General features: G+C 42.6%; 1 protein-coding gene across 2 annotated transcripts; it reads left to right on the top strand.

Moving 5' to 3' along the window:
• Positions 1–653: 653 nt before the first annotated feature.
• Positions 654–13631, top strand: cxcl12a (chemokine (C-X-C motif) ligand 12a (stromal cell-derived factor 1)). 2 transcript variants are annotated; one of them, XM_072282057.1, is made up of 4 exons: positions 654–764; positions 2943–3060; positions 6888–6954; positions 11883–13631. In XM_072282057.1, exons 1-4 carry the CDS (start codon positions 698–700, stop codon positions 11913–11915), a joined length of 285 nt encoding a protein of 94 aa, XP_072138158.1. In that variant the 5' UTR covers positions 654–697; the 3' UTR covers positions 11916–13631. The 2 variants fall into 2 exon arrangements, with proteins under 2 accessions (XP_072138158.1, XP_072138159.1); XM_072282058.1 differs by having other exon boundaries at positions 6888–6962.
• The last annotated feature ends 10781 nt before the right edge of the window (positions 13632–24412 follow it).

Here is a 24412-nt window from a genome sequence, read left to right as displayed (position 1 = left end):
TATTCTTCTTCTATTTCTCAAAACACATATTGCCTTCATTTGAAAAATATAATGAAAGCCTAATACTTTCACTTACATTTTATAAAGTAAATTTATTCATATACACTACCTTGAGATTCATTTTCTTGAAGGCAGTTACAGGAAAATAGAGAAATACAACAGAATTTATGAAAAGCTATGCATAAATAAAGACTGACAAATATCCAATGTGTGAGAACATGAGTTGTCAAGAGGTGAGTCTGTAGGTTGTGGAATCGGCTCAGCATTGAACTGGTCCGTGCTGGTTCAGGAGACTGGTGGTTGGAGGGCCATAACGGGTGCTGAGCCTGGCGAGGTGCCACCTCCTGCCTGATGGTAGTAGTGGGAAGACAGTGTGGTCTGGATGACGGCTGCTGCTTTCTTGTGGAAGTGCCCCTTGTAGATATGCTCAATGGGCTTTTTACATTTTACATTAGAGTTAGGGTCAACAAGGAGCCAAAAACCGGCCAGACAGCATTGTGCTAAAGGTATGTATATTTTTGAAACTGGAAGATCTCCAGGGATTCTAAGAAAGGAATCACCACATCCTGTCGACTTTCAGACACTGCCCCTAGCCCAATCAGAGTCAGTGAGGAGTGGCTTCTGTTAATATAAATTCAGTTGAAACCAGATTCAAACAGAGATTCTTGTGCAGTCTGAACTTCACTAACAAACGACCATGAGCGTGAGACTGTGTGCAGTGCTGGCCCTGCTGATTGGGACACTTTGCATCAACTTATCACAGGGTAAGTGATTACCTTGCTCAAGAACAGATTTATTGTGATTTTAATGCAGTAAGGAGTGCAGTGTTTGTAGTGTGTACTTTTCTTTCTGTAGAATATGCATCACAATGCTCTGAGACGATTCAGAAATACGACAAAAGGATAGGCAATGAGAATTTATTGTTCAGTTGCTTTCCAAATGAAATGATTATTTCATCTTTTTGCTTGACAATGGCAATATGTTTGGGGCCATGTTTTGCCATTTACTGAGCAATAAATCATCAAAATTTATGTCTTTGTAAATGCCGCTCTCACTGTAGTCTCCCAAACATCCTGCAGATGTAGCAAGTCTTTTATTTAATCTTTTGTAATCATTACAAACAAGTTTCTGTAGAGCAGAATACAAAGTAGGTGCAAGCTGTCAAACTGCCCTCCCGGGAGATGTGCAAATGTTTACCCGATTTCCAACAACACTGGGTTAATTCCTAAAACCCTGGCAGTTACACATTTGCTGCGGTTTAAGAACCATCCATCAATTGTGTTCTGTGTTTTAAAATCGCATCAGCATGTGTTATTAGAGCTTGAAATGGCTAAAAGATTTGTCCAAAATGGCTCTCATAAAAACTGATTGACAGCTGTCATCAAGCATCAATGAAATGATAGGACCAGTGAATGACAAATTATGGGTTTAGAACAGTTCACTCTCTCTGGCCTTTTCTTGGCTAATTTCATATCTGTGGTTGAATGAGCAGGATTCCAAAATCTTCTGAATCACAGCCTTGTGTAGGCGGTGAGAGTCAACTCACGATTTGAGTTATTGGTCCACCTCATGTTGGTCCAACCAACCTGGCAGTTTCTCAAAGTGATTCTGATCTGTCGCGTGTATATTCTATTAAGCAACTCCTGGCCTCACTGTAAAGCATTGTGCAATGTTGGAGCTGTGTCAGTGGACTACATACAATGCAGTTTATTAGAGGAGTAATTTATTACAGATACCATAAAGTCCCTGGAATCTGGCAAAAACATCCACCAGTCAGAAGCAGATGAATTCAACATATTATTACATTTCAACAAAATACAAGGAAAGAATGTCTCTTTGAGAATAACTGAGTGTGAGTGTATCAGTTGTAGTTCAATCCAAAGCCCAGCCTGTTTGGGATCAGAATTAGAATCAGGTTTATTGTCACGGACGTACTGTACATCGGGAATTTGTCCTGATGTCCCGAGATGTAGATGCTGCTTGACCTGCTGAGTTCCTCCAGCATCTCGTGTGTATTGCTTTGGATTTCCAGCATCTGCAGAATCTCTTGTGTTTATGCAGTGAAATTTGTTGTTCGGCAATAACGTGCAATACATAAGTATTACTCTAATGTACTATAAGAATATTTAAGAAAATAAATGAACAGAGCGAAAAGAGAAGGAGTGTTCATGGGTTCAGGAATCTGATGGTGGAGGGGAAGAAGCCATTCTGAAACATTGAATGTGTGTCTTTGGGCTCCCGTACCTCCTCACAATGACAGGGGACGTATACTAGGTGGAGGGGGTCTTTCATGATGAATGCATGGAATGAAATGTAGGGACATAAATACACCCAGCAGAAGACAATGCTCCAATGTTGCTCTCTCGACATTCTCATTAAATACCTTCTTTAAAATTTCCGTCAGATCACTTCATTGCTCCATTGACAGACAGCCCAAGAAACTGAAGAATAGGCGCATTCGGATCCAATCAGAATGAAGTGTAATATTCCCAGCCAAGATAATGACAACACATTTTTCATGAGACTCTTGTTCAAGGAGAACTTGTCCAATTCAGCCCCTGTTTAGTGTTTCGGGGTGAAATACAGTCACTACTTGCTCCAGAAAATAGTAATTCATTTTCTGTCCGTGATCTATAGCTGTTATGGATTTATACAGCTATGGCTGATCAGCATTATTGCTATATTCTCTAGTTTTTGGATCTGAATCAAAGTTTTGGGAAACCACATCATGTTACCTACTCAATGTCAATTAGATATGAGCACTAAAAACTGGCTTTCCAACAAGGCACACATCCAATAAATGAGTTAGAAAATTGCTTCCGAAGAGCCGTGTTCAGAAACCGAGAATTAACACCCACATTGAAGTCTCGAATAACTGAACCTGAATAAAGATAAGACAATTTAGTTGATGGATCCTTTCTCTTTCCCCTGTCTCCGCACAGCGAAGCCGACTGCGGTTCTGAACCGGTGTATGTGCAGAGGAGGAGCAGCTCAAATCAATGTACGAAACATCAAAGGACTGCAGCTTATCCCCATCCCAAACTGCCCAATCCAGCTCATGTGAGTATGAACACCTCGCTTTCAGATTCAGGGATTTTTTACATGTACATCGAAACCTACAGTGAAATGTGCTGTATGTACTGTTGTCTGGGGGAAGCCCGTAAGAGTCACCACACATTCCTGCACCAACATAACTTGCCCACCACGTGCAGCAGAGCTACCCGGAACTCAACAAAACCAAACTTACCAAGTGACAAAGCAACAACAGCAAAACAAGTCCCATTCTCCCTCCCACGTACACAGCCCTCCAACCCAGGACAGGCCATTTTCTTTGGCCTCCAGCCTCCAGTGGACTCACAAATCCACAGGCATTGGACATTTGACTTTCCCAGAATGCTGTGTGCTGCCCCTTGCCACCATTTAGAACATAGAGCATAGAACCATATAGCACAGGAACAGGCTCCTTGGCACACAATACTGTGCCAAACCAATTAAATTAGTAATCAGATAGCAAACTAAACTAATCCCCTCTGTCTACACAATGCCCATGTCGTTCCACTTTCCTCACATGAATCTGTATATCTAAGCAGCTCTTAAACATCCCTAATGTATCTGCCTCTATCACCACCCCAGGCAGTGCATTCCAGACACCCACCACTCTCTGTGCAAAAAACTTGCCCCTCACATCTCCTTTGAAATTACCCCTCTCACCTTCAATGCATATTTCAACCCTGGGAAAAAGATACTCCCTGTCTACTCTATCTACGCCTCTCATAAGCTTACAAACCTCTATCAGATCTCTCCTCGGCCTCTGCCACTCCAAAGAAAACATTCCAAGTTTGTCCAACCTCTTGTCATAGCAAACAAGAGAAAATCTGCAGATGCTGGAAATCTGAGCACCCACACAAAATGCCGAAGGAACTCAGCAGACCAGGCAGCATTTTGGGCCGAAACCCTTCAGCAGGACCAGAGAAAAAATGCTGAGGAGTAGATTTAAAACACTTGGCCATCCATCACTTCCCTCTTGTTATAGCACGTGCCCTCTAATCCAGGCAGCATCCTGGTAAACCTCTTCTGCACCCTCTCCAAAGACTCCAACTCCACATCCTTTCTATAACCGGGCTTTTTAAGGATGAAGTACATACAATGGGCACCGTGGGAGTGCAGCGATTAGTATAGCACCATTGCAGCTCATGGCAGTGGAGCTCAGAGTGAAATCTCAGCGTCCTCTGCAATGAGTGTCTGTACATCCTTCCCGTGGAGTGTGTGGGTTTTCCTCAGGTGACCTGGTTTCCTCCCACAGTCCGAAGACATATCAATTGGTAGGTTAATTGGTCATTGTAAATTGCCCCATGATTAGGTTAGGCTTAAACTCGGATTGCCGGGGCCTGATGGGCAGTGTGTCTCAAAAGGGTCTGTGCCAGGCATATCTCTAAAGCAAAAGAAAAAAACTGACATCAAACCTCTGCCCACTTGCTGCGCTGGGGTGCCTGCTCCTCAGATAATCAAATTCAGACTAAAATTTCCTGTAGAAACTAGTGGACCATTCAATCTACAAGTGAAGACGTCCCTGTCTTCTGTAGTTGGTTTACACAGGAGCACTCACAGTTATCGAGAAGAGGCAGAAGGAAAAGATTAATCAAAGTCAAAGTGACAATAAATTTTTTATCAAGATATGTACATGTCACAGGATTAATTTTCTCGTGGGCATTCACAGTAAGATAAACAATTACAATAGAATTTATGAAAAACTATATGTAAATAATGACTGAGAAACAACCACTGTGCAAGACAAATTATGCAAATAAAATATACAGTAAATATTTTCTATATCAAGGAGTTCTTGATTAGTCAGGGCATCAAAGTGTACGGGGAGAAAGCAGGGGAGTGGGGGTGACTGGAAGAACTGGATCAGCCCGCGATTGAATGGTGGAGCAAACTTGATGGGCTGAATGGCCTACTTCTGCTCCTATATCTTATCGTCTTATGATGGATGCTGCTTTCTTGTGACAGCACTCCATGTAAATGCACACAATGATAATCAACTATATAATAACCACATGTGTGCCCTGTTCAAAATTCAAGATTTGCACATCTCATGCAGAAAGATCACGACACAAAACTAATTTTATCAAAGCCTTTCTCTATTTTGACCAGATTTATTGTCTAAAATTTATTGCCCAAAGTAATTGGCTTAATTCTGTCAAAATGCACAGGATACGTACAAATATCTGGTCTGTGTGTACTACCGGTCACAAGTGCTTTGCACAGGCCTGGAGATTTTATAGGTGGACTGTACAGGAACTGAAGTTAGTTCACTCTCGTGTCCTGTAAGGAATACCCATGCCAACAGTTTATGTTCTGTTCTAATGCACTGATGCTGTGATAATGTCATTACTTAGAGTGGGATACTAAATGATCAGTGAATCACCATATTAGGGCAGAGTACAAAGAATTCTCATGTTCCTCCATTTCTAGGGATTTACGCGAGGAGTAATTGACTTGCATGTAAACTAGAAATTGTTTATTTATTAATGATGGAGAATTATTAAATCAAATTGACAAATAATGTGGAAATATTTTTGAGAGCTAACAGTTCTGCAGGATTTGTATGTGTCCGTGACAAAGAAGTGGGCAGGAAAATTCATTATGGACATTACCCACTCTGCAAACTGCCTTTTCCAAAAGCTCCCTTCTGGAAAGTGCTATAGGCTTATTAAAACACAAACTGTACAACATCTTAAAAGTTTCTTCCCCCAAGGAGTTAATCTGATCAACCATTCTAGCTAGACACCCCACACTCCCTTCTATCACCCCCATCACTACCCTGTAAACATTTTAAACAAGTTTCTATAATGCTGTTTACATAGTTAGAGCTTTATTGTCATGGAGAACAAGATAAAGTATTAACATTTTAAACAAAATTATAGAAGATGGTTTAAAGTGTAGATACATTGTAAATGCATGCTGATATTCACTGTATGTATTTATGCACATTTTAATCCATATCCATACATTAACCTCGAGCTTTTTTAGTTTTATTTATTATATATAATTCTTTATTCTTTACAATTGTTGCGTGGGCACGTGGCCAAGTGGTTAAGGCACTGGACTAGTGACCTGAAGGTCGTGAGTTCGAGCCCCAGCCGAGGGAACGTGTTGTGTCCTTGAGCAAGGCACTTAATCACATATTGCTCTGCGACAACACTGGTTGTCAAGCTGTACGGGTCCTAATGCCCTTCCCTTGGACAACATTGGTGTCGTGGAGAGGGGAGACTTGCAGCATGGGCAACTGCTGGTCCCCCATACAACCTTGCCCAGGCCTGCGCCCTGGAGAGTGAAGACTTTCCAGGCGCAGATCCATAGTCTCGCAAGACTAACGGATGCCTTAGTAGTAGTATGATTGATGAGTGTTGTTTTCTGTTGCACGTCACGCTCTGACCAACACTCCACAGCAGATTCCTAATACATGTTTTATGGATTGGGATACAGCACAGGTTAGGCCCCTGCGGCCTACGAGTCACACTGCCCAGCAACACCTGATTTAACCGGACACTAATCATGGAACAGTTTACAAAGATTAATTAACCTATCAACTGGTATGTCTTTGGAATGTGGGAGGAAACCACTGCGGTAAGGGGTTTGTACTTTCTCCCTGTGACCATGTTGGTTTCCGCTGGGTGATGTAAATGCTTATGGTGAATAAAGTCGATTCTTGATACTTGATTCTTGAGTTCTGAATCTAAGCTTTCAATCAACGTGTTGTTGACTTATTTAACATAACCAGTAATAGAAAAAAAAAGATAATTATTATTTGTTTCTGGTTGAGGTTAGAGAATGTTTAGACTGTTTCTGTCCATAATTCTGACCTTTCTTTTATGTTACAGAGCCACTTTGAAGACTGGACGGAAAATTTGCCTTCATTCCAAATTTTTGTCCCTTTGGAGAAACAAGGTAAATAGGTAAGGGAAAAGACTTTCCATCTTAACAAACCAGCAGCTAGTTAAAGTGAACAACCAGCAAAAGTAGCTGCTGGAGAAAGATTTGTATGCTAAGGAACCTTTGACATTATCATGAATCCCCAGAGAGCCTGAGGGTGAGAAAGGACTTGTGTTGTGTGGCATTTTTGTGATTTTGAAAATACAGCATAAAGCCTGTGCATCGAACACTCCCCTGTTAAATGGTAATCAAAACAAAAATTAAAAAACAGAAACGAAAACATGACCACATCATAAGTGACTTAACTGAATAATTATTAACTGCACTGTTAGAAAAAGTGTATAATTATTAACTATGCCATCAGGAAAAGCACCCCTAAAATCAGGCTATCGTATCTGGCAAGTTCCACTGAAAGGGCAGCAAGGTCACCAAATAACTTTCCCAAGAAAATTTCCTACTTACCCGTACCCTGCTCCCGCGGTACTGTCCCTCTGACAAAGTGACACTCCCTCGGTACTGTCCCTCTGACAGTGTGACACTCCCTCAGTACTGTCCCTCTGACAGTGTGACACTCCCGCGGTACTGTCCGTCTGACAGTGTGACACTCCCTCAGTACTGTCCCTCTGACAGTGTGATACTCCCGCGGTACTGTCCCTCTGACAGTGTAATACTCCCTCAGTACTGTTCCTCTGACAGTGTGACACTCCCTCAGTACTGTCACTCTGACAGTGTGATACTCCCTCAGTACTGTCCCTCTGACAGTGTAATACTCCCTCAGTACTGTCCCTCTGACAGTGTGATACTCCCTCAGTACTGTCCCTCTGACAGTGTGATACTCCCTCAGTACTGTCCCTCTGACAGTGTGACACTCCCGCGGTACTGTCCCTCTGACAGTGTGACACTCCCTCAGTACTGTGTTACACACCAGCAGCAATAGGTATGAAATTGAGTCGGGTTTTTATAAATAAACAACAAAATTTATTAACCTCTACTCAAAAACATAGAAAAGTAAACAAATGACTAACTGTAATGGAAGTTAACAGTGCTATGTGTCTATCGTTATGAAACAGTCGTCTTAGAGAGAATTCTTAACAGATCTTACTCAAACACAGTTTTAGGGTGGTAGTTTAAAGAGTCCAAGTGATTTATGCAATAAGAGAGAGGAGAGACTTCCTGAACCAGTGATGAAGAAAAGACGAAACAGCTGACGCAGATCCTAGCTGAGAAATGCCATGTCCGAAGAGATCCCGAAGAATAAAATTTCTCACAGTAAACGACCTTTCGCCGGACAACACCCGAGACCATGCAGGGGTTAACCAAAAGTGTGTGCCACAATACCCGTATGGACCATACCAAATGTTATTAATGTTCAAGGCACACAGAATGCCGTTGATTTCTACCCAACTCTTTGGGTTTGCACGAAGTTGGCAATTCTTCACTCTCTCTCCTCTCTCTCTCTCTCCTTCTTTGATTACGTAACCACCAACTGTGACTCCCCAACAAATCAACTACTCAACAAACTGCGGTCTCCCCTTTTGGAACATGCTATCACATTACCCCACTATCACAAGACAATTACATCATGCTCACGAGATACTCACAGGACAGGTAACAATTGTCCCTCTGACAGTGTGACACTCCCTCAGTACCGTCCCTCTGACAGTGTGACACTCTCTCAATACTGTCACTCTGACAGTGTGACACTCCCGCGATACTGTCCCTCTGACAGTGTGACACTCTCTCAATACTGTCACTCTGACAGTGTGACACTCCCGCGGTACTGTCCCTCTGACAGTGTGACACTCCCGCGGTACTGTCCCTCTGACAATGCGACACTCCCTCAGTACTACCTCAAACATTAATGAGATATGTTGAAGTCACTGAAATGGGACTTTTGCCCACAAACCTCCTGCTTGGGAAAGGGCTGATTGGAAGTAGGGAACAGAGGAATGTGGTTGGATGTGGAGGCACCACACTTCTGATTAGCCCAAATGACTTCCTTCCCTCCTGAATGTTTGAGGACTATTTAAAAATATGATTTGATGTTGACATAATTTGATTCTGAGAGTAATTTTGTTTAATGTTGTTGGATGTTTTACTAATCAGAATGGTGGTATTGGTCTGGAATGTAATCCACTGTAGTACAGCTGGCTTCACTCCGTGTTGTTTGGCAGACTTGATATATCTGTCAAACATTTGACAGGCTTCTTTGGGAACCACGTTCCCTTCCTGACTTGACTTGCTGGATGTGCATGCTCTTGACAGCTCTCTTTGTTCTCACACAGAATCAGTCCTTTCAAACTCTGCATCAGATACCCTCTGATTTGCCATCACTTCATGCTGAAGGCCTGTGTTTAGGAAGTGCACCTGAAGCCTTGTACGGCATTGGTCAGACCACACGTGGAGTATTGTGAGCAGTTTTGGGATCCTTTTCTAAGAAAAGATGTGCTGCCATTGGAGAGGGTCCAGTGGAAGTTCACAAGAATTATCCTGAGAATGATAGGATTAACATACTCGAAGTGTCCGATGGTTCTAGACCTGCATACACTGGAGTTTAGAAAAACGAGTGGTGAATTTGATTGAAGCCTGCTGAATACTGAAAGACCTAGATAGAGTGGATGTGATGAGTCTAGAACCTGAGGTCACAGCCTCTGAATACAAGCACATCCCTTTAGAACTGAGAAGAGGAGGAATTTCTTTAGAGAGTGATGAATCTGTAGAATTCATTGCCACAAATAGCTGTGGAAGCCAAGTGATTATATTTAAAGCAGTGTTTAATAGGTTTCTGATTAGTAAGAGTGTAAACGGTTACAGAAAGAAGACAGGAGAATGAGGCTGAGAGGGAAAATGAATCAGCCATAATGGAACGACAGAGCAGACTTGATGGGCTGAATGGCCTAATCCTGCTCCTGTGTCTTATAGTCATTTGTTACCTTGCACTGGTACTGTAAGGAATACTTAATAAGTAAAGGTTCTGATAGTTCTGCTCACCACCCACCCAGAAAAGTTCAAGCTGGTTGTAAATGCACTGGGCCAAGCTGGAACCTAGCTACTAATGTCAGCAGGAATGACGGAAATATCTGTTATTAATTGCGAAACCCAGTCCAGAGTCAGGAATTTTTCTGTGATCAAGGAACAATGTTCTAGTCACTTCCACATTCCTCATGCTCCCCTTCTGACTGAACCCACTTCCACTGCTCTTTGGGGACAGTGGCTACACACATCAACCTCAGTAGCAAGTTCTGTAGTTACTTGACCATGGAGGGGAGAGTGTTCCTGCCAGTCTGACCACATCTATCTCACACAGAGACATGTGTTGGATGCTTGAGTTACCAATTCTCACTGAGAACCAGTTATTAACTTCTCCCTGAGCAAGGTCAGTGGCGACATCATTAGCGACCTCTCCTTGTCTGAACACACACTGGGGATTCAACCTGCAACCTGCCAAAGACATGCTTCTCTCAGCCTTAGTGATAAGACAACACTGGACCAACACAATCTAGTTATGGTGTCAAGCTCACTGTCAAATAACCATTAATTTTCACTGCAGTGCTGGTCAAGATTCAATATTTGAGATTCAGAATCATTTACAGTCATCCCTCATTAAACAAGCATCAAGGAGAATGAAACGATTGTTACTCTGGATCTGATGCAGCATAAAAAACAATAAATATAAATATAAAAACAATCCTGTAAAACACAGCGTATAAGTAACTGTTAAGTGTGGCCATATATACATAAGATCAGCTTAGACTCATGATATGATATATATTATAATATATGATTACTGAGTAATATAGATTGATTATCTGTACATATACTAACTCTGACAGGATATTGGAAAGTGACAAAGTGATTCTTGACAAGAGGAACTCTTCTAGATAGTAACAGGGCTTCTGAAAACACAATAGGACAGTGAGTGTGTCAGTGTGGGCACTCCGCACTCTGATAAAAACACACATGCGCACCATGGCTCCCTAGTGAATGTTCAAAGTTCAGAATTCAAAGTATCAAAGTAAATTTTATGCATATATGTCACCACATACAACCCTGATATTCATTTTCCTGCAGGCATGTTCAGCATATCTATAGATTAATAATGATAACAGGACTGGTGAAGGATCAACTAGAGTGCAGAAGACAACAAACTGTGCAAATACAAATATTAATTGGCAGTATAAATAAATAGCAATAAATAACGAGAACATGAGATAAAGAGACTTTAAAGTGAGTTCATTGTTTGTGGGAGCATCTCAATAGATGAGCAAGTGAGTGTAGTTATTCTCTTTTGTTTAAGAGCCTGATGGTTGAGTGGTAGTAATTGTTCCTGAATCTGGTGGTGTGAGTCCTGAGGCTCTTGCACCTTCTACCTGATGGCAGCAGCGAGCAAAGAGCATGGCCTGGGTGGTGAGCTGAGAACCTTTGTTTCAGGATATCCATGCCCACAGTCTGTTTTATGCACCAGCAGTCCCTGTTCAATACTGTTTGTTCCACTCCCATCGAGGAAGAGGCTACATAGCATCCACATCAGGACCTTCAGAGTCAAAGACAGTTCCTTTCCCCAAGCAGTGAGGCTGATCAACACCTCCACCCACTACCCCCCCCCCCTCCACACCCCAACCACCACTACTTTATCATTTCCTGTCAGAGTCACCTTATGGCTCACTGTGGACATACAATCAATCTATGTATATAAACTATCTTATGCATTTATATTTTTGTATTTTTTAATTATTGTGTTTTTTATCTTATTGTGTTTTGATTGTACTTCATCAGATCCAGAGTAACAATTACTTTATTCTCCTTTACACTTGTGTACTGGAAATGACATGAAACAATCTTGAATCTGTTCCCCTATGAGAACTGTATTAAAGAGATTGTTGTGCTGAGTCTCCTGATTATTTATTCTTCTTTTGACTGAATTCCTGCTGTTTATCTTACAGACCTTCCAAGATGTGAACGAGGACAGAAAATGAAGCCATAAGCCACCGGAGTGTGGGCATTAGTGCATGCTCACACCAACAACGCCCCGCGCACTGTCACGTTTCTGTCTCATCGCCAGCCTGCCTCAGCCGCTTTGCAAGGCTCCACACCCAACCCTCTGTCCGTTACATGCCGAATCCAGCTAGCTGTACCATGGTGCACGCACGCATACGTTTGTCAGCGGTGCTGTTGATATTTTTTTAAATAGAGCACCTCCAAGTATATTTTGTGCTGTCCAACTCCAAGGGTTAGATGTTATTGTTAAAGTAAATTGTGATGGGCTCCAGGCCAATGGAGAACCCCTGGTCAGTTGTACCAAACACATTTCAGTAACGCATCAGCCTGTTACGTTCAGCCTGTGGAGAACAGCTCCCTGTTACTGTCATCCTGTATGTTTGGAATTACTAACAGATGAAAAGCTTCTCATTATAGTGGCCTCCAGGGTAGCTGCTGCCAAATATTGGTGATCAGACTGTATTTCTTATTGAAAGAAATATCCGCTCCATGTCTACAAAGTTAATACATTCATGCAACACCAGATGCGATGATTTCTGAAGATGATTCCCTCTGGCAGGTCTAAAGCTATAGGAGGGAAAGCAGGAATTCCTTCCTTGCTTTGGTGAGAATTCCCATCTCAACAGCAGCAGGGATCCCAGTGACAGGGTTAAGCACTGCGAGGGGATGGAGAGCAGTACCATCGTACTAGCAATGTGGCTACTCCAATCCTCATTTTCCCCTTGCTGGAAGCTTGTTTCCAGAGCCTAGCTGTTCATGTTAGGTAGATGGAGCCTTGCTGTTGGATTTTGCCCAGAGTCACCTCTGGTGGTTTCACAAGGCCCAGACAATGTTCAGTGGCCACCATGGTTTTCCCCTCTGTGGGGAAGAGTGGGGCCACTTCATAGTGTCTCCCAGTTGTAGCTTGGCTCAGATCAGGAGCTCACCATCTGCGGCAGGCATGGACTCTGAACTTCTGCTTTGTAGCATGGGTCAGATCTATTCCTCAGAGGCAGGAAGCCTTAGATCAACAATGTGCTACCTAACTCAGTCCAACCAGACTCGAGATCCAGCCAGGCCTTTAGATGGAGAATGAATGGTATCGATGGACTGACTGAATCTTGTTGTCCTCCATCATGGGAGTCATCATTTAGACTACAAACCCACAACTTATTGGCTACCTTTGCAAATCACAGCTACTGATAGATGGAAGCCATTGTAAACAGCCTTTAGGATTGCCATTGGAGTATGTTATTGCTTTTTTGTACATATTGGAATTTACTAACTACTCCTCTTGTTATGTGCAAGTTTTTCGAAAGCACCCTTAAACTGGTTCAGTGGAATCTGAGCAAAAGCTTCTGATTTTCTCACACGGTGCCTAAAAACCATCGATGTCTTTTTCCTCATTGTGTCTTTCCCCACTATGTCCCATAAAATGTGAACATTTAACAGAGAACTGTCTTCAAGAACCAAAATTTAACACTCTTTCTCCTCGAAAGAACAATTATAATAACTGATTGTCCAAGCAACATCTTGCACATCTGATGTGCCGAGTGCTGTGCATCTTTTCACTGTATGTTTGTCTTTGAAATGTTCTTGCTTCTTTTTAAAGAAAAGGAGTATAATTGAAGCTGTCATATTCTACTAATTGAAAGACATGGACTACTTTTTTATACTGTTCCTTTGTAACAAATTACAATACTTTTTAAAAGAATAAACTTTTTAAATAATTACAAAAATCTGTCCTCATTATTTGTTAACTGCATTTTCAAGTCAAGTCAAGTTTATTGTCATTTAACTATATGCTTGCATACCGTCAAACGAGATGTTTCTCCGAACCAGTGTAGTACACATAACACATAATAACTTATGAAAGCAAGGATAAAATCTACAAATGAATTACACATAAATAAACAAACTAAAATGCATAAATTAAATATTGTAGGTACAGAACAGATTAACCGGTGACACTTTGAATGCAATGTGACAGGGAGTTCAGAAGCCTAATGTCCTGAGGCAAGGAACTGCTTCCCATCCTGACTGTTCTTGATTTTTTGCATCAGAGTCTCCTGCCTGATGGTAGAAAGTCAAAGAGGATGCTGGATGGACGGCTGGGAATCTTAATAATACCAAGGGCCCTGCATACACAGCGCTCCTGATAAATGTCCCCAATGGATGTACGGAGATACCTATGATCCCCTCAGCCATTCTCACAGATAAATGTGAGGTTATCCACTTTGGTGGTAAGAACAGGAAGGCAGATTATTATCTAAATGGAGTCAAGTTAGGAAAAGGGGAAGTACAACGAGATCTAGGTGTTCTTGTACATCAGTCACTGAAAGCAAGCATGCAAGTACAGCAGGCAGTGAAAAAAGCTAATGGCATGCTGGCCTTCATAACAAGGAGAATTGAGTATGAGAGCAAAGAGGTCCTTCTGCTGCTGTACAGGGCCCTGGTGAGACCACACCTGGAGTACTGTGTGCAGTTTTGGTCTCCAAATTTGAGGAAGGACATTCTTGCTATTGAGGGAGTGCAGCGTAGGTTCACAAGGTCAATTCCTGGGATGGCGAGACTGTCATATGTTGAAAGATTGGTGTGACTGGGCTTGTATACTCTGGAATTTAGAAGTCTGAGAGGGGATCTTATTGAAACATATAAGATTATTAAGGGATTGGACACGCTGGAAGCGGGAAGCATGTTCCCGCTGATGGGTGAGTCCAGAACCAGAGGCCACACTTTAAGAATAAGGGGTAGGCCATTTAGAACGGAGTTGAGGAAAAACTTTTTCACCCTGGGAGTGGTGGATGTATGGAATGCTCTGCCCCAGAAGGCTGTGGAGGCCAAGTCTCTGGATGCTTTCAAGAAAGAGATGGATAGAGCTCTTAAAAATAGCGGAATCAAAGATTATGGGGATAAGGCAGGAACTGGATACTGATAGTGGATGATCAGCCATGATCACAGTGAATGGAGGTGCTGGTTCGAAGGGCCGAATGGCCTACTCCTGCACCTATTGTCTATTGTCTATTGTCTATTGATGCTCGGCTGTTCCCATACCAGATGGAGGAGCAAGTTGTGAGAACACGCTCAATGGTGCTCCTATAAAATGTATTTAAGATAGGAGGGGGAGCCTTACTTGCCTCAATTTCCTTAGGAAGTGGAGACACTGCTGTGCCACCTTGTTCAGGGAGATGATATTAAGGGACCAGGTGAGGTCATCCATGAAGTGATAGCGCAGGAACTTGGTGCACTTAGCTCTCTCCATGGAGGAGCCATGTATTCGCAGTGGGGGATGATATTTTGAAATATTACATTAATAATGGAAGTCAATTAAAGCATTCCCAACTGAAGACAATGATAGCTGACTGTTTGACAGTTGGCCTAATATATGTGAACAATGATGAACTGTTAAGTGGTGATTTGGGTTTTCTTCAAGCTTTTGGTGATTGGAATAATATTAGGATAATGTAGACAAACGGGAGGAATTTCTTGGCGACATCCTTTGATCTGGCTGAACAAGGAAGGAGGTGTTGCTGGACCTGGAGCTGCTGCACTTGGATCTGAAGAATGGGGTGGGTTGCAGGTCACAGCAGAGCACTGGGAGCTGAGATTCTTGGGTTGTGAGCTTTAGACTGCCGAGAGAGGTGTGAAATGATACACTATAGGAAGACTGAGGAGCAATAGGTTGGGCTGAAGAGATCAGGAGTTTAGCAAAAGGGTGGTGAATGTTGAATTCATCGCCACAGATGGCTGTGGAAGCCAAGTCATTGGGTATATTTAAAACGGAGATTGATAGGTTCTTGATTAGTGAGGTCTTCAAAGGTTATGGGGAATGGGGTTGAAAGGGATAACAGATCAGCCATGATGGAATGGCAGAGCAGGTTCAATGGGTTGAATGGCCTAATTCTTCTCCTCTGTGAGCTTATTGATTGCTGAAGGATGTGAGGTGAGCTGTATTTGTTGTACACTTTTGAAAATGGCAGGACATGTGGAGAGGGGTTACTAAAGTACATGGGATTCTTGGGTATATCATTTGAGCTAGAGATTGCAAAAGTAGGAAAGTTATGTTGAATTTCTTCAAGCTTCTGGAACCTAGTGTCCATTTCTGGTCACCACACTTTAGGGTGGATGTGAAGCAAAGGAAAAGACTTACTTGATTGTTTCTGGGGATGGGGCTTTTCAGCTGCAGCGTTATTCTGGAGAAGCTGTGTTTGTTCTCCCAGGAGCGATTAAAGCTGAGCACAGGTTTGATAGACAAGTTCTTGGCTGGTTTGGACGGGGAAATTATGTTTCATTGCTATTTAAATTCAGTTGGTTTCCTTTCAACTCAGAAACCTTTTTGTGTGGTAAATTCTATACTTGTTGAAGTTTGCAGATTTACTAGTGTACTGGTTAATCTGTGATGTTGAAGGCCCAAGTATGATTTTGAGAGGGGGACGTGGAGGTTAAATGCCAAAGCAATCTGAAGCCAGATGCATCGGCATAATGTGGGCTGAAATCCAGCCCTTGCGTGAGGAAAGACTTTAAACGGTGGAAGCTGAAGCAGAAGTAGGATTAATATCACCAGCATCTGCCATTAAACTTGTTGTTTTGTGGCAGCAGTACTTGGCAATAAATTATAAAACTATAAATTAAAATAAGATGTATATATAAAAATAAATTCAGTAAATAGTGCAAAACGATGGGGAAAAATAGTGAGATAGTGTTCATGGGTTCATTAAAAATCAGAAATCTGATTGTACTAGATAATGCCACAACTGTCTCCATGCTGTACACTGTGAACCGTTGCTCAACAGAGGGCAAGCAGGTGCTGCTACCAGCCTCTGTGCCTCTGGTTGGAAAGCATATTGGACCAAGGAAGGACCATGCTGCTCAGAGGAATCATAAGCATGATGGAAGCAGTGGTCCGACTACAACAGTTTTTATAGGCAACATATCTGAGAAAGCTTCTGATACGTTAATCAGGCAGTTACTTGTGAAATGTGGCTTTGTTTTAAGTTGGGAGAGAGTTCAAGGAGTTGTCCAAAGTTGTAATCATTCAGCTTTTGTCAGTATAAAGCACCAGAATCTGCTTTGTGGGCATTAATGTTATTGCATGAACTTCAAATGGGAGACAAAAAGCTGTCTGTAAAAGTATCTGCAAAGACCAGAGCCCAGCTTGATGAAAGGAAGGCTAAAAAGAAAGGAGTCAATGGAGATATGAAAACAGAGGATTTGTCAGATGACGTTGTGGATGAGGAAACCAAGAGGAGAGATCTGATCGTAAAGGGAGTCATGGAAGGATTAATAAGAGAATACTCCAATGAACTTGATGCACCTTCCCAAGATCATGATTCACAAACTAGCAGAAGGAAAAGGAAAGAAGAAGAAAGACCTGTCAGAAGCACTTGCTGCAGACGCAGAATCAACTCCTACCAGCACCACAGAGGAGGCCCCAGAACCTGAGATTGTTTTCAGAGCCGCAAGTCTCACCTGCCTAGCAGAGTGATTCCCCTCGTCAGGAAAGACATTACCCCGCACGAGTAAGAAATCCACAGTGACTAAATCTTTAGGCCTGAATGGAACAATTTAAAAATTGACTATGCAGTATAGTAGATATATTATATAGTATACTGTGTATATAGTTGCGATGCATTCAGCATCAAGTTGGAGTTTATAGCTGAGCAGGGAGGAGTGTTGTGTATTGAATATTTCAGTAATATTTGGGTAATATTGTAAATATATTGTTTGATTAAGCATTCTTGTTTGTTTAAATAATTCATTACAGGTTATATATAAAAATACATAAATTGCATATATCATGATGTTGCCATATGAAATGTGCACTACTCACTTAAAGTACACATGAAGTTAGACTCACATCCCTGGCTCTGCGTTTTTTAAAATTAATTTTCTGTTTTGGAGTTACGTAACATAACATACACCAGTGAGCACATCTACACAAAACATTGTTGCATGAAAACAGCATCCATCATCAGGGAACCCCCTACCCAAGCCATGCTCTCTTTTCACTGCTGCCATCAGGAAGGAGCTACAGGAGTTTCAGGACCCACAGCACCAGGCTGCATAATAGTTATTACCCCTCAACCATCAGGCCCTTGAGCCGGAGGGGATAACTTCACTCAACTTTCGGAACTGTTCCCATACCCTATGGACTTACTTTCAAGCATTCTTCATCTCATGTTGTCAATATTGATTTCTTATTTATTTATTTTTATGCTTTCTCTTTTCGTATTTCTGCAGTTTGTTGCCTTTTGTACATTGGTACTGGTCCTTCTTGGCATTTGCATTTTTTTCATTGATTCTTGATTTTGGTAGCTACTCTGAATGCCCACAAGAAAATGAATCTCAGGGTTGTATATGGTGACATACTGTATACATACCTTGATACTCTTTGAATTTTGAACGCCCCTAGGGTGACTGAGTGATCCTCTCTGCAGGGGGAGGTGCAATCACTACCTGGGTGTTTGCATAAACTGATCCCATTAGAGGATGCATCCACGGACTTGGAGAAAGGCAGGTTTGAAGATCAAGGCCTTTAACATGAATTCAAATATATGAGCAGCAGAGATTCCTTCTGAGACTTGGACTGCCTTCAGCAAACCTCAAAGCTTTGGAATGGACGGCAGATTCAGATTCAGATTTATTTATCAATGTACATTGAAACAGACAGTGAAATGTGTTGTTTGTATTAACAACCAAGATACCAAAGGTGTGCTGGGGGCAGCATGCAAGTGTCACCACAGATTCTGGTGCCAACATGGCGTGCCCACAGTGCTCAGCAGAACAAAACAGACAACAACAGAGCAACAGCAACTACTGTAAAATAAGCCACTTTCGTCCTTCCCAGCCACTCATTCACTGACACGGATGGAAAACTTCTGCCCACCAACGTCCAGGTCAAGAGTTATTGAGGACGAGAACAATCACGAGGCAGCCTTCACTGAGACTGAAACACAGGAGACTCTGGTGGAGGAATCTGGAGCCTGCTGGAGGAACTCAGGGTGTTAAGCAGCATCTGTCGGGGAAAGGAACTGTTGATGTTTCTGGTCAGGTCCTGATCTCAACAATAAGAGCCAACCTTCCCCTCCTCCCCCTCTCCGTCTCCCTCTCCCTCTCCTAAAACTACGAGAACGTATAGTATGGCCACATGACACAGGAGCAGGATTAGGCCTTCTGAGCATTGATTCTCTCCACCATTCCCTCATGACTGATTTATTATCCCTCTTAACCTCATCCTCCTGTCTTCTTCCTGTAACTTTTGGCACTCTTACTAATTAAGAACCTATCAATCTCTGTTTAAATATAACCAATGACTTCGTCTCCACACCTACCTGTGGCAATGAATTGTACAGATTCACCACCCTCTGGCTAAAAAAGTTCCTCCTCAGCTCTGTTCTAAAGGGACCGCCTTCTGAGTCTGTGCTCTCTGGTACTAGACTCCCCCACTATTAGAAACATCTTCTGCATGCCTACTCCATCTAAACCTTTCAATATTCAATAAGTTTTGATGAGATGCCCTCTCGTTCTAAACTCCAGGGAGTGCAGGCCCAGAGCCATCAAACGCTCCTTACATTTAAACCCTTTTATCTGTGGGATCATGCTCGTAAATGTTGGAATCTCCAATGCTAGCACATCGTTTCTTAGATAAAGGCCCAAAACTCCTCATAACGTTCCAAGTGTCCAAGTAACAAATGGCGTATAAAGCCTCAGGATTAAGTCCTTTCAAATCCTTTCTGAGGTATTTGAAGTCCCTCTCCTTCCTCCCATCCCACAACAGCCTGAACAGGTTTTGGCCCAAGGCAGACGCCCCTCCTGCCTTTCCATCACCGAAAGCATATCTGCTCTGTGGAAAGGTTGCAAAGGACATTGGGAAACTGCTGACCTGATGACCCCAGATCTGTGGCCTACGGTCAGATGAAAGCCCAGACGGATGTTACACATGCTCCCTGTGTGCCCCAGTCCACAGATGTGATTATGCAGATACCAGCCAGCAATGAAAACAACCATTGCAGTGAAAGATTTATTTTATTGTGATTAGTCTGAATGAGTTCCTGATGAAAACATTATGATCACCCTGGGAAGTAGAGTATCCATCCCTCATATTCAGTGACACCAGTATACACTCTGATCAAATCTCCCAGGTTGAAAAGAAGACTAAGATATTACCAGGGCAACCACTGGCTACGGTGAATACAGCAGAGCTATGCTGGACTATTCTTTTATGTTCTGTCTGTTTCTGTTTTGAATTCTTCAGACGTTCAGTGTTGATCATTATCAGAGATCACAGCACTGAACTCCAAGGGGTATTTCCCACTTCTACACCAAATGGATACAAAACCAAGTACTCAGGACAGGAATCTGAAAGCCACACAAAAGTAAAGCTCAGAATCTGATTCTGGCAAAGTTATTCTAGTGATACTACGCCAGATTTGTTCTGCCACAGGGGTTATTTCTATTTTGCGAGATCACAGCTGACCTTCGCTCTCACATCCACTCTCCCACCAGCCCTCATTTTCCTTGATTCTAAAAGCTCCACCTGGAATATACCTAAGACAAAGTACTGGAGAAGCCCAGCAGGTCAGAGAGGGAAACACACAGCTGAAATTTCAGTCCTGAAGGGTCTCAGCTCAAAACATTGACTGTTAATTTCCTTCCTTCGATGCTGTCTGATCTTTTGAGTTCCTCCAGCATTTTATGTGTATTTTGGAGTCATAGAGTACTACAACACAGAAACTGTCCCTTCAGCCCATCTAGTCCATGTTGGACTGTTATTCTGCCTAATCCCATTGATTTGCACCTGGACCATAGTCCTCCACACCCCTCCCATCCATAAACTAATTCAAACTTCACTTAAATGTTGCTTCGGATTTCCAACATCTGCAGACCCTCTAACATCCAAACACACACCAACCCACAGCCTCTGCAGGTTGAACAGGTTCCATTAGCTCTAATCACACAGGAATTTTGCTGGATATGAGAACATATAACATAGAACAGTGCAGCACAGTACAGTCCCTATGGCCTTTTAACCTACTCTAAGATCAGTCTAAAGCTTCCCTCCCACATGACCCTCTATCTTTCTATGTAGATTAGCGTAGGTAGATAAGGATGAGGTGGGTCAAAGATGCCCATTTCTATGCAGGATGATTTCATGAGGACCAACACTAGACATTCAATGACAATACAGTTGCTGTCTCCTCCCTTCATCGCTGGGGGTCATCACTGGGCCAATGGTTATCAGAGCAGGTCAAGGCCTGGGCATCCCTTGGCCTTTTCACAATCAGGGGATAATGGAACACCCTACACTAACCTGGATGAGTGCAGTGTCAATCACTCTCAGGAAGGTCAACACCATCGACAACAGAGCAATGATTGTTTTCCATCCACTGCCTGAAGCATTGCAGTCTATGAGCACGCTATGTTGGCATGGTGACACTTGCGGTCTGCCCCAGCACATCCTCAGGTGTTGTTGGTTGTGAACACAAATGGCATATTTTCACTGTTGGTTTCTACGAACACGTGAATCTAATCTAATATAACGCCTTCATTACAGACGTCTACAATGTGTAACATGAACAATGCTCTAACCCAGTCAAGCAGGTGATCCTGTCACACAGTTATATCAGTGACCCAGCCTAAATGGTCTACGGGCATCTCAGACCTCTGGAGGATGTTCACACCTTCCTCCTACTGATCCTCCATCACATATCAGCCTGCAGAGGCTAGTTTCCCACTGGTAGTGTGGCCTTCACATTGGCAGTGCCACAGGAGTGAAACTAGTGCCTGGGCAGGACAAAATCTAGCCAGACCCACAGCCTTTGATTGACAGCTTCACTCTCTGTCAACATGGGTGGCAACCAAAGCAGTCAGTTATATTGCTGACAGTTAACAATAATTTAAAATGGCAAAAATATGGTCGAGTATTAGCTTGGGAGTAGATGGAATGACTGCAGGCATTCCTCACATTACAGGAAAGGGATTGCACATCCAGCAAACTGTCCATATCGTCATTTTCTATAAAACGTGGTCACATCTTCTTTACATGCATCAAGAAAGGAGAGTTGATAAAAATCAAAATATAACTCCCATGAGAGTGAATTTTATTCAGTATCACTGCAATTCTGGCAGGGATTTGTCAAATCCATGAGGTTGAATGTCTGTTACCTGAGCAACCAGAATGCAGGAGTTGCCTGTGTTGTACATTAATACAATCTTTCTTTTAGTTAGGGAGTCTAGGACCAGAGTGCATAACCTCAGAATACATAGGGGTCCGTTTTGAACAGAGATGCTGAAGAATTTCTTTAGCTAGAAGGTGGTGAATCTATGGAATTCATTGCTACAGAGGTACTCTGCATATTGTAGAACATTGCCACAGACAGCTGTGGAGGCCAAGCCATTAAGTATATTTAAGGCAGAGGTTGATAGATTCCTGATTAATCAGGGTGTCAAAGGTTTACAGGGAGAAGGCATGAAAATGGGGTTGAGAGGGATAATAAATCAGCTATGATGGAATGGCAAAGCAGACTTGATGGGCCGAATGGCCTAATTCTATTCCCGTGTCTTATGGTCAAATCTGGGTAAAGCCTAAAGTTGAGGAAGCCCAAGAAATAAAGCAGGTATTTTCAGTTTTGATGCTTAACCAGAAGTACATCATGGAAATGATATCTGGACTGCATCTTGTTTCTATGTGCACACCTTTACATAGCACACTGACCTTTGCCCCCAGCCACACTCTGTGCCCTCATCACCATGACTTGGGCCCTGACCCAACATCACATTCCCAACACTTACAGTTTCCCTGAGTTCATTTACAACTCCACATCTGTGAAAATGAGGCTCATTTGAATCTTTGTCACAGATCTTCAGAACTAACGGGACAATCAGTGGTTGTAAAGGGGCAGGTTTTGATGAAAATGCAGTTAAAGGCCTGATGAGGTTGTTAGACAACATGTGTCATGGGAAATCCACCAACTGTGTGGAATCTGTAAAACAAAGCACTGTGTTGCTCAGTAGACACAGAAAATACTGAGGAACTCAGCAGGTCAGGCAGCATCGATAGAGAGCAATAAAGAGCCATCATTCTGGGCCAAGACCCTTCAGGAGGATAGGCCCTGATCCATCAGGATCCTTTCTCAGGGTGGGTTTTGGGAATGGCATTACACAAGGGCCCAGATGAAAGGCTCGGCCCAAAACATCAACTGTTTATTCCCTGACCTGCTGAGATCCTGCAGCATTTTGTTGTGTTGTTCTGCTCTGGATTCTCAGTATCTGCAGAATCTCTTGTCTTTAGCGTTGTTCAGCCACTTGACAGAGTAAGGGATGCCAAAACCTTGTTCAGGAGGGGGCTTTATAAACACATCTAGGTGGGGGAATGCTCTCAGGCTGTCATGAGACAAAAAGACACTTTAACCTTTGACGCTCTGACTAATCAAGTCCGTTTTAAATATACCCAATGACTTGGCCTCCACAGCCACCTGTGGCAATGAATTCCACAGATTCATCACCCTCTGGCTAAAGAAATTCTTCCACATCTTTGTTGTAAAGCGATGTCCTTGTTCATGAAAGGACTTTGTAAATACATTGTGGTGGGAGAATGTTCACGGGCTGTCAGTGTAAAGGGGCAGCATCACTCTTACTGAATGCTGTATTATCACTGCCGGTGCACGTTCAGGTCTTTATCATTGCCGGGAGATGCCTGATTAAAAGTGGCAGCTTACATGGAGGGAACACCACCTCTCTCAGCATGCCCCTGTCATCTTCAGGAGAGTGCTGAAATCCAGTAATCCATCTTCATTCCCAGCAGGAGTCCTTTCCACTCGTTAGTCTTAAAAGACCCTGATCACCGCGGGGGGTTAGTGATGAATGATTGTTCTGATGCATCCTCTCACACACACACACACACCGCCATCAGTTTCTCAGGGGAAATTTACTTTGCTGCCAGAGTTTTCAGTTTTACAATGTGGCTCTTAAATGTACAGCTTTCTCACAGTGGCAGGATTTGGTTCAGTGTGGGATGTGGAGAATGATTTGCCCTTTGCTACCTCGGTGACGGAGGCACCACTGCACAGGATTGGAAAAGGCTACAGTGGGTTGTAAACTCAGCCAGTTCCATCACAGGCACTAACCTCCTCTCCAACAGGCGATGCATCGAAAAGGCGTCATCCATCATTAAGTACCCCCATCACCCAGGACATGCCCTCATCTCATTACTATCATTGGGGAAGAGGTACAGGAGACAAAAAACAATGACTCAGGAACAGCTTCTTCCCCTCCACCATCAGATTTCTGAATGGACATTGAACCCATGAAGACCACCTCACTACTTTTGCTCTCTTGTTGCACTATTTATTTACTTTATATATATATCATTGTAATTTATAGTATATTTTATGTACTGCACTGTGCTGCTGATGCAAAACAACACAATTCATGAATGTGTCCGTGATAATAAACTTGATTCTCAAATAAAGCAAATTTTATTATCAGAGTACATATC

The sequence above is a fragment of the Mobula birostris genome, chromosome 18 (assembly GCF_030028105.1).
Source record: "Mobula birostris isolate sMobBir1 chromosome 18, sMobBir1.hap1, whole genome shotgun sequence".
Classification (NCBI taxonomy): Eukaryota; Metazoa; Chordata; class Chondrichthyes; order Myliobatiformes; family Myliobatidae; genus Mobula; species Mobula birostris.
This window is presented reverse-complemented; position numbering and strand designations above follow the sequence as displayed.

Coding starts and splice junctions, on each gene's coding strand:
- cxcl12a (XM_072282057.1), top strand. CDS start 698: ATGAGCGTGAGACTGTGTGCAGTGCTGGCCCTGCTGATTGGGACACTT. Junction 3,061..6,887: donor AACTGCCCAATCCAGCTCAT/GTGAGTATGAAC, acceptor TTTATGTTACAG/AGCCACTTTGAAGACTGGAC. Junction 6,955..11,882: donor TGTCCCTTTGGAGAAACAAG/GTAAATAGGTAA, acceptor TTTATCTTACAG/ACCTTCCAAGATGTGAACGA.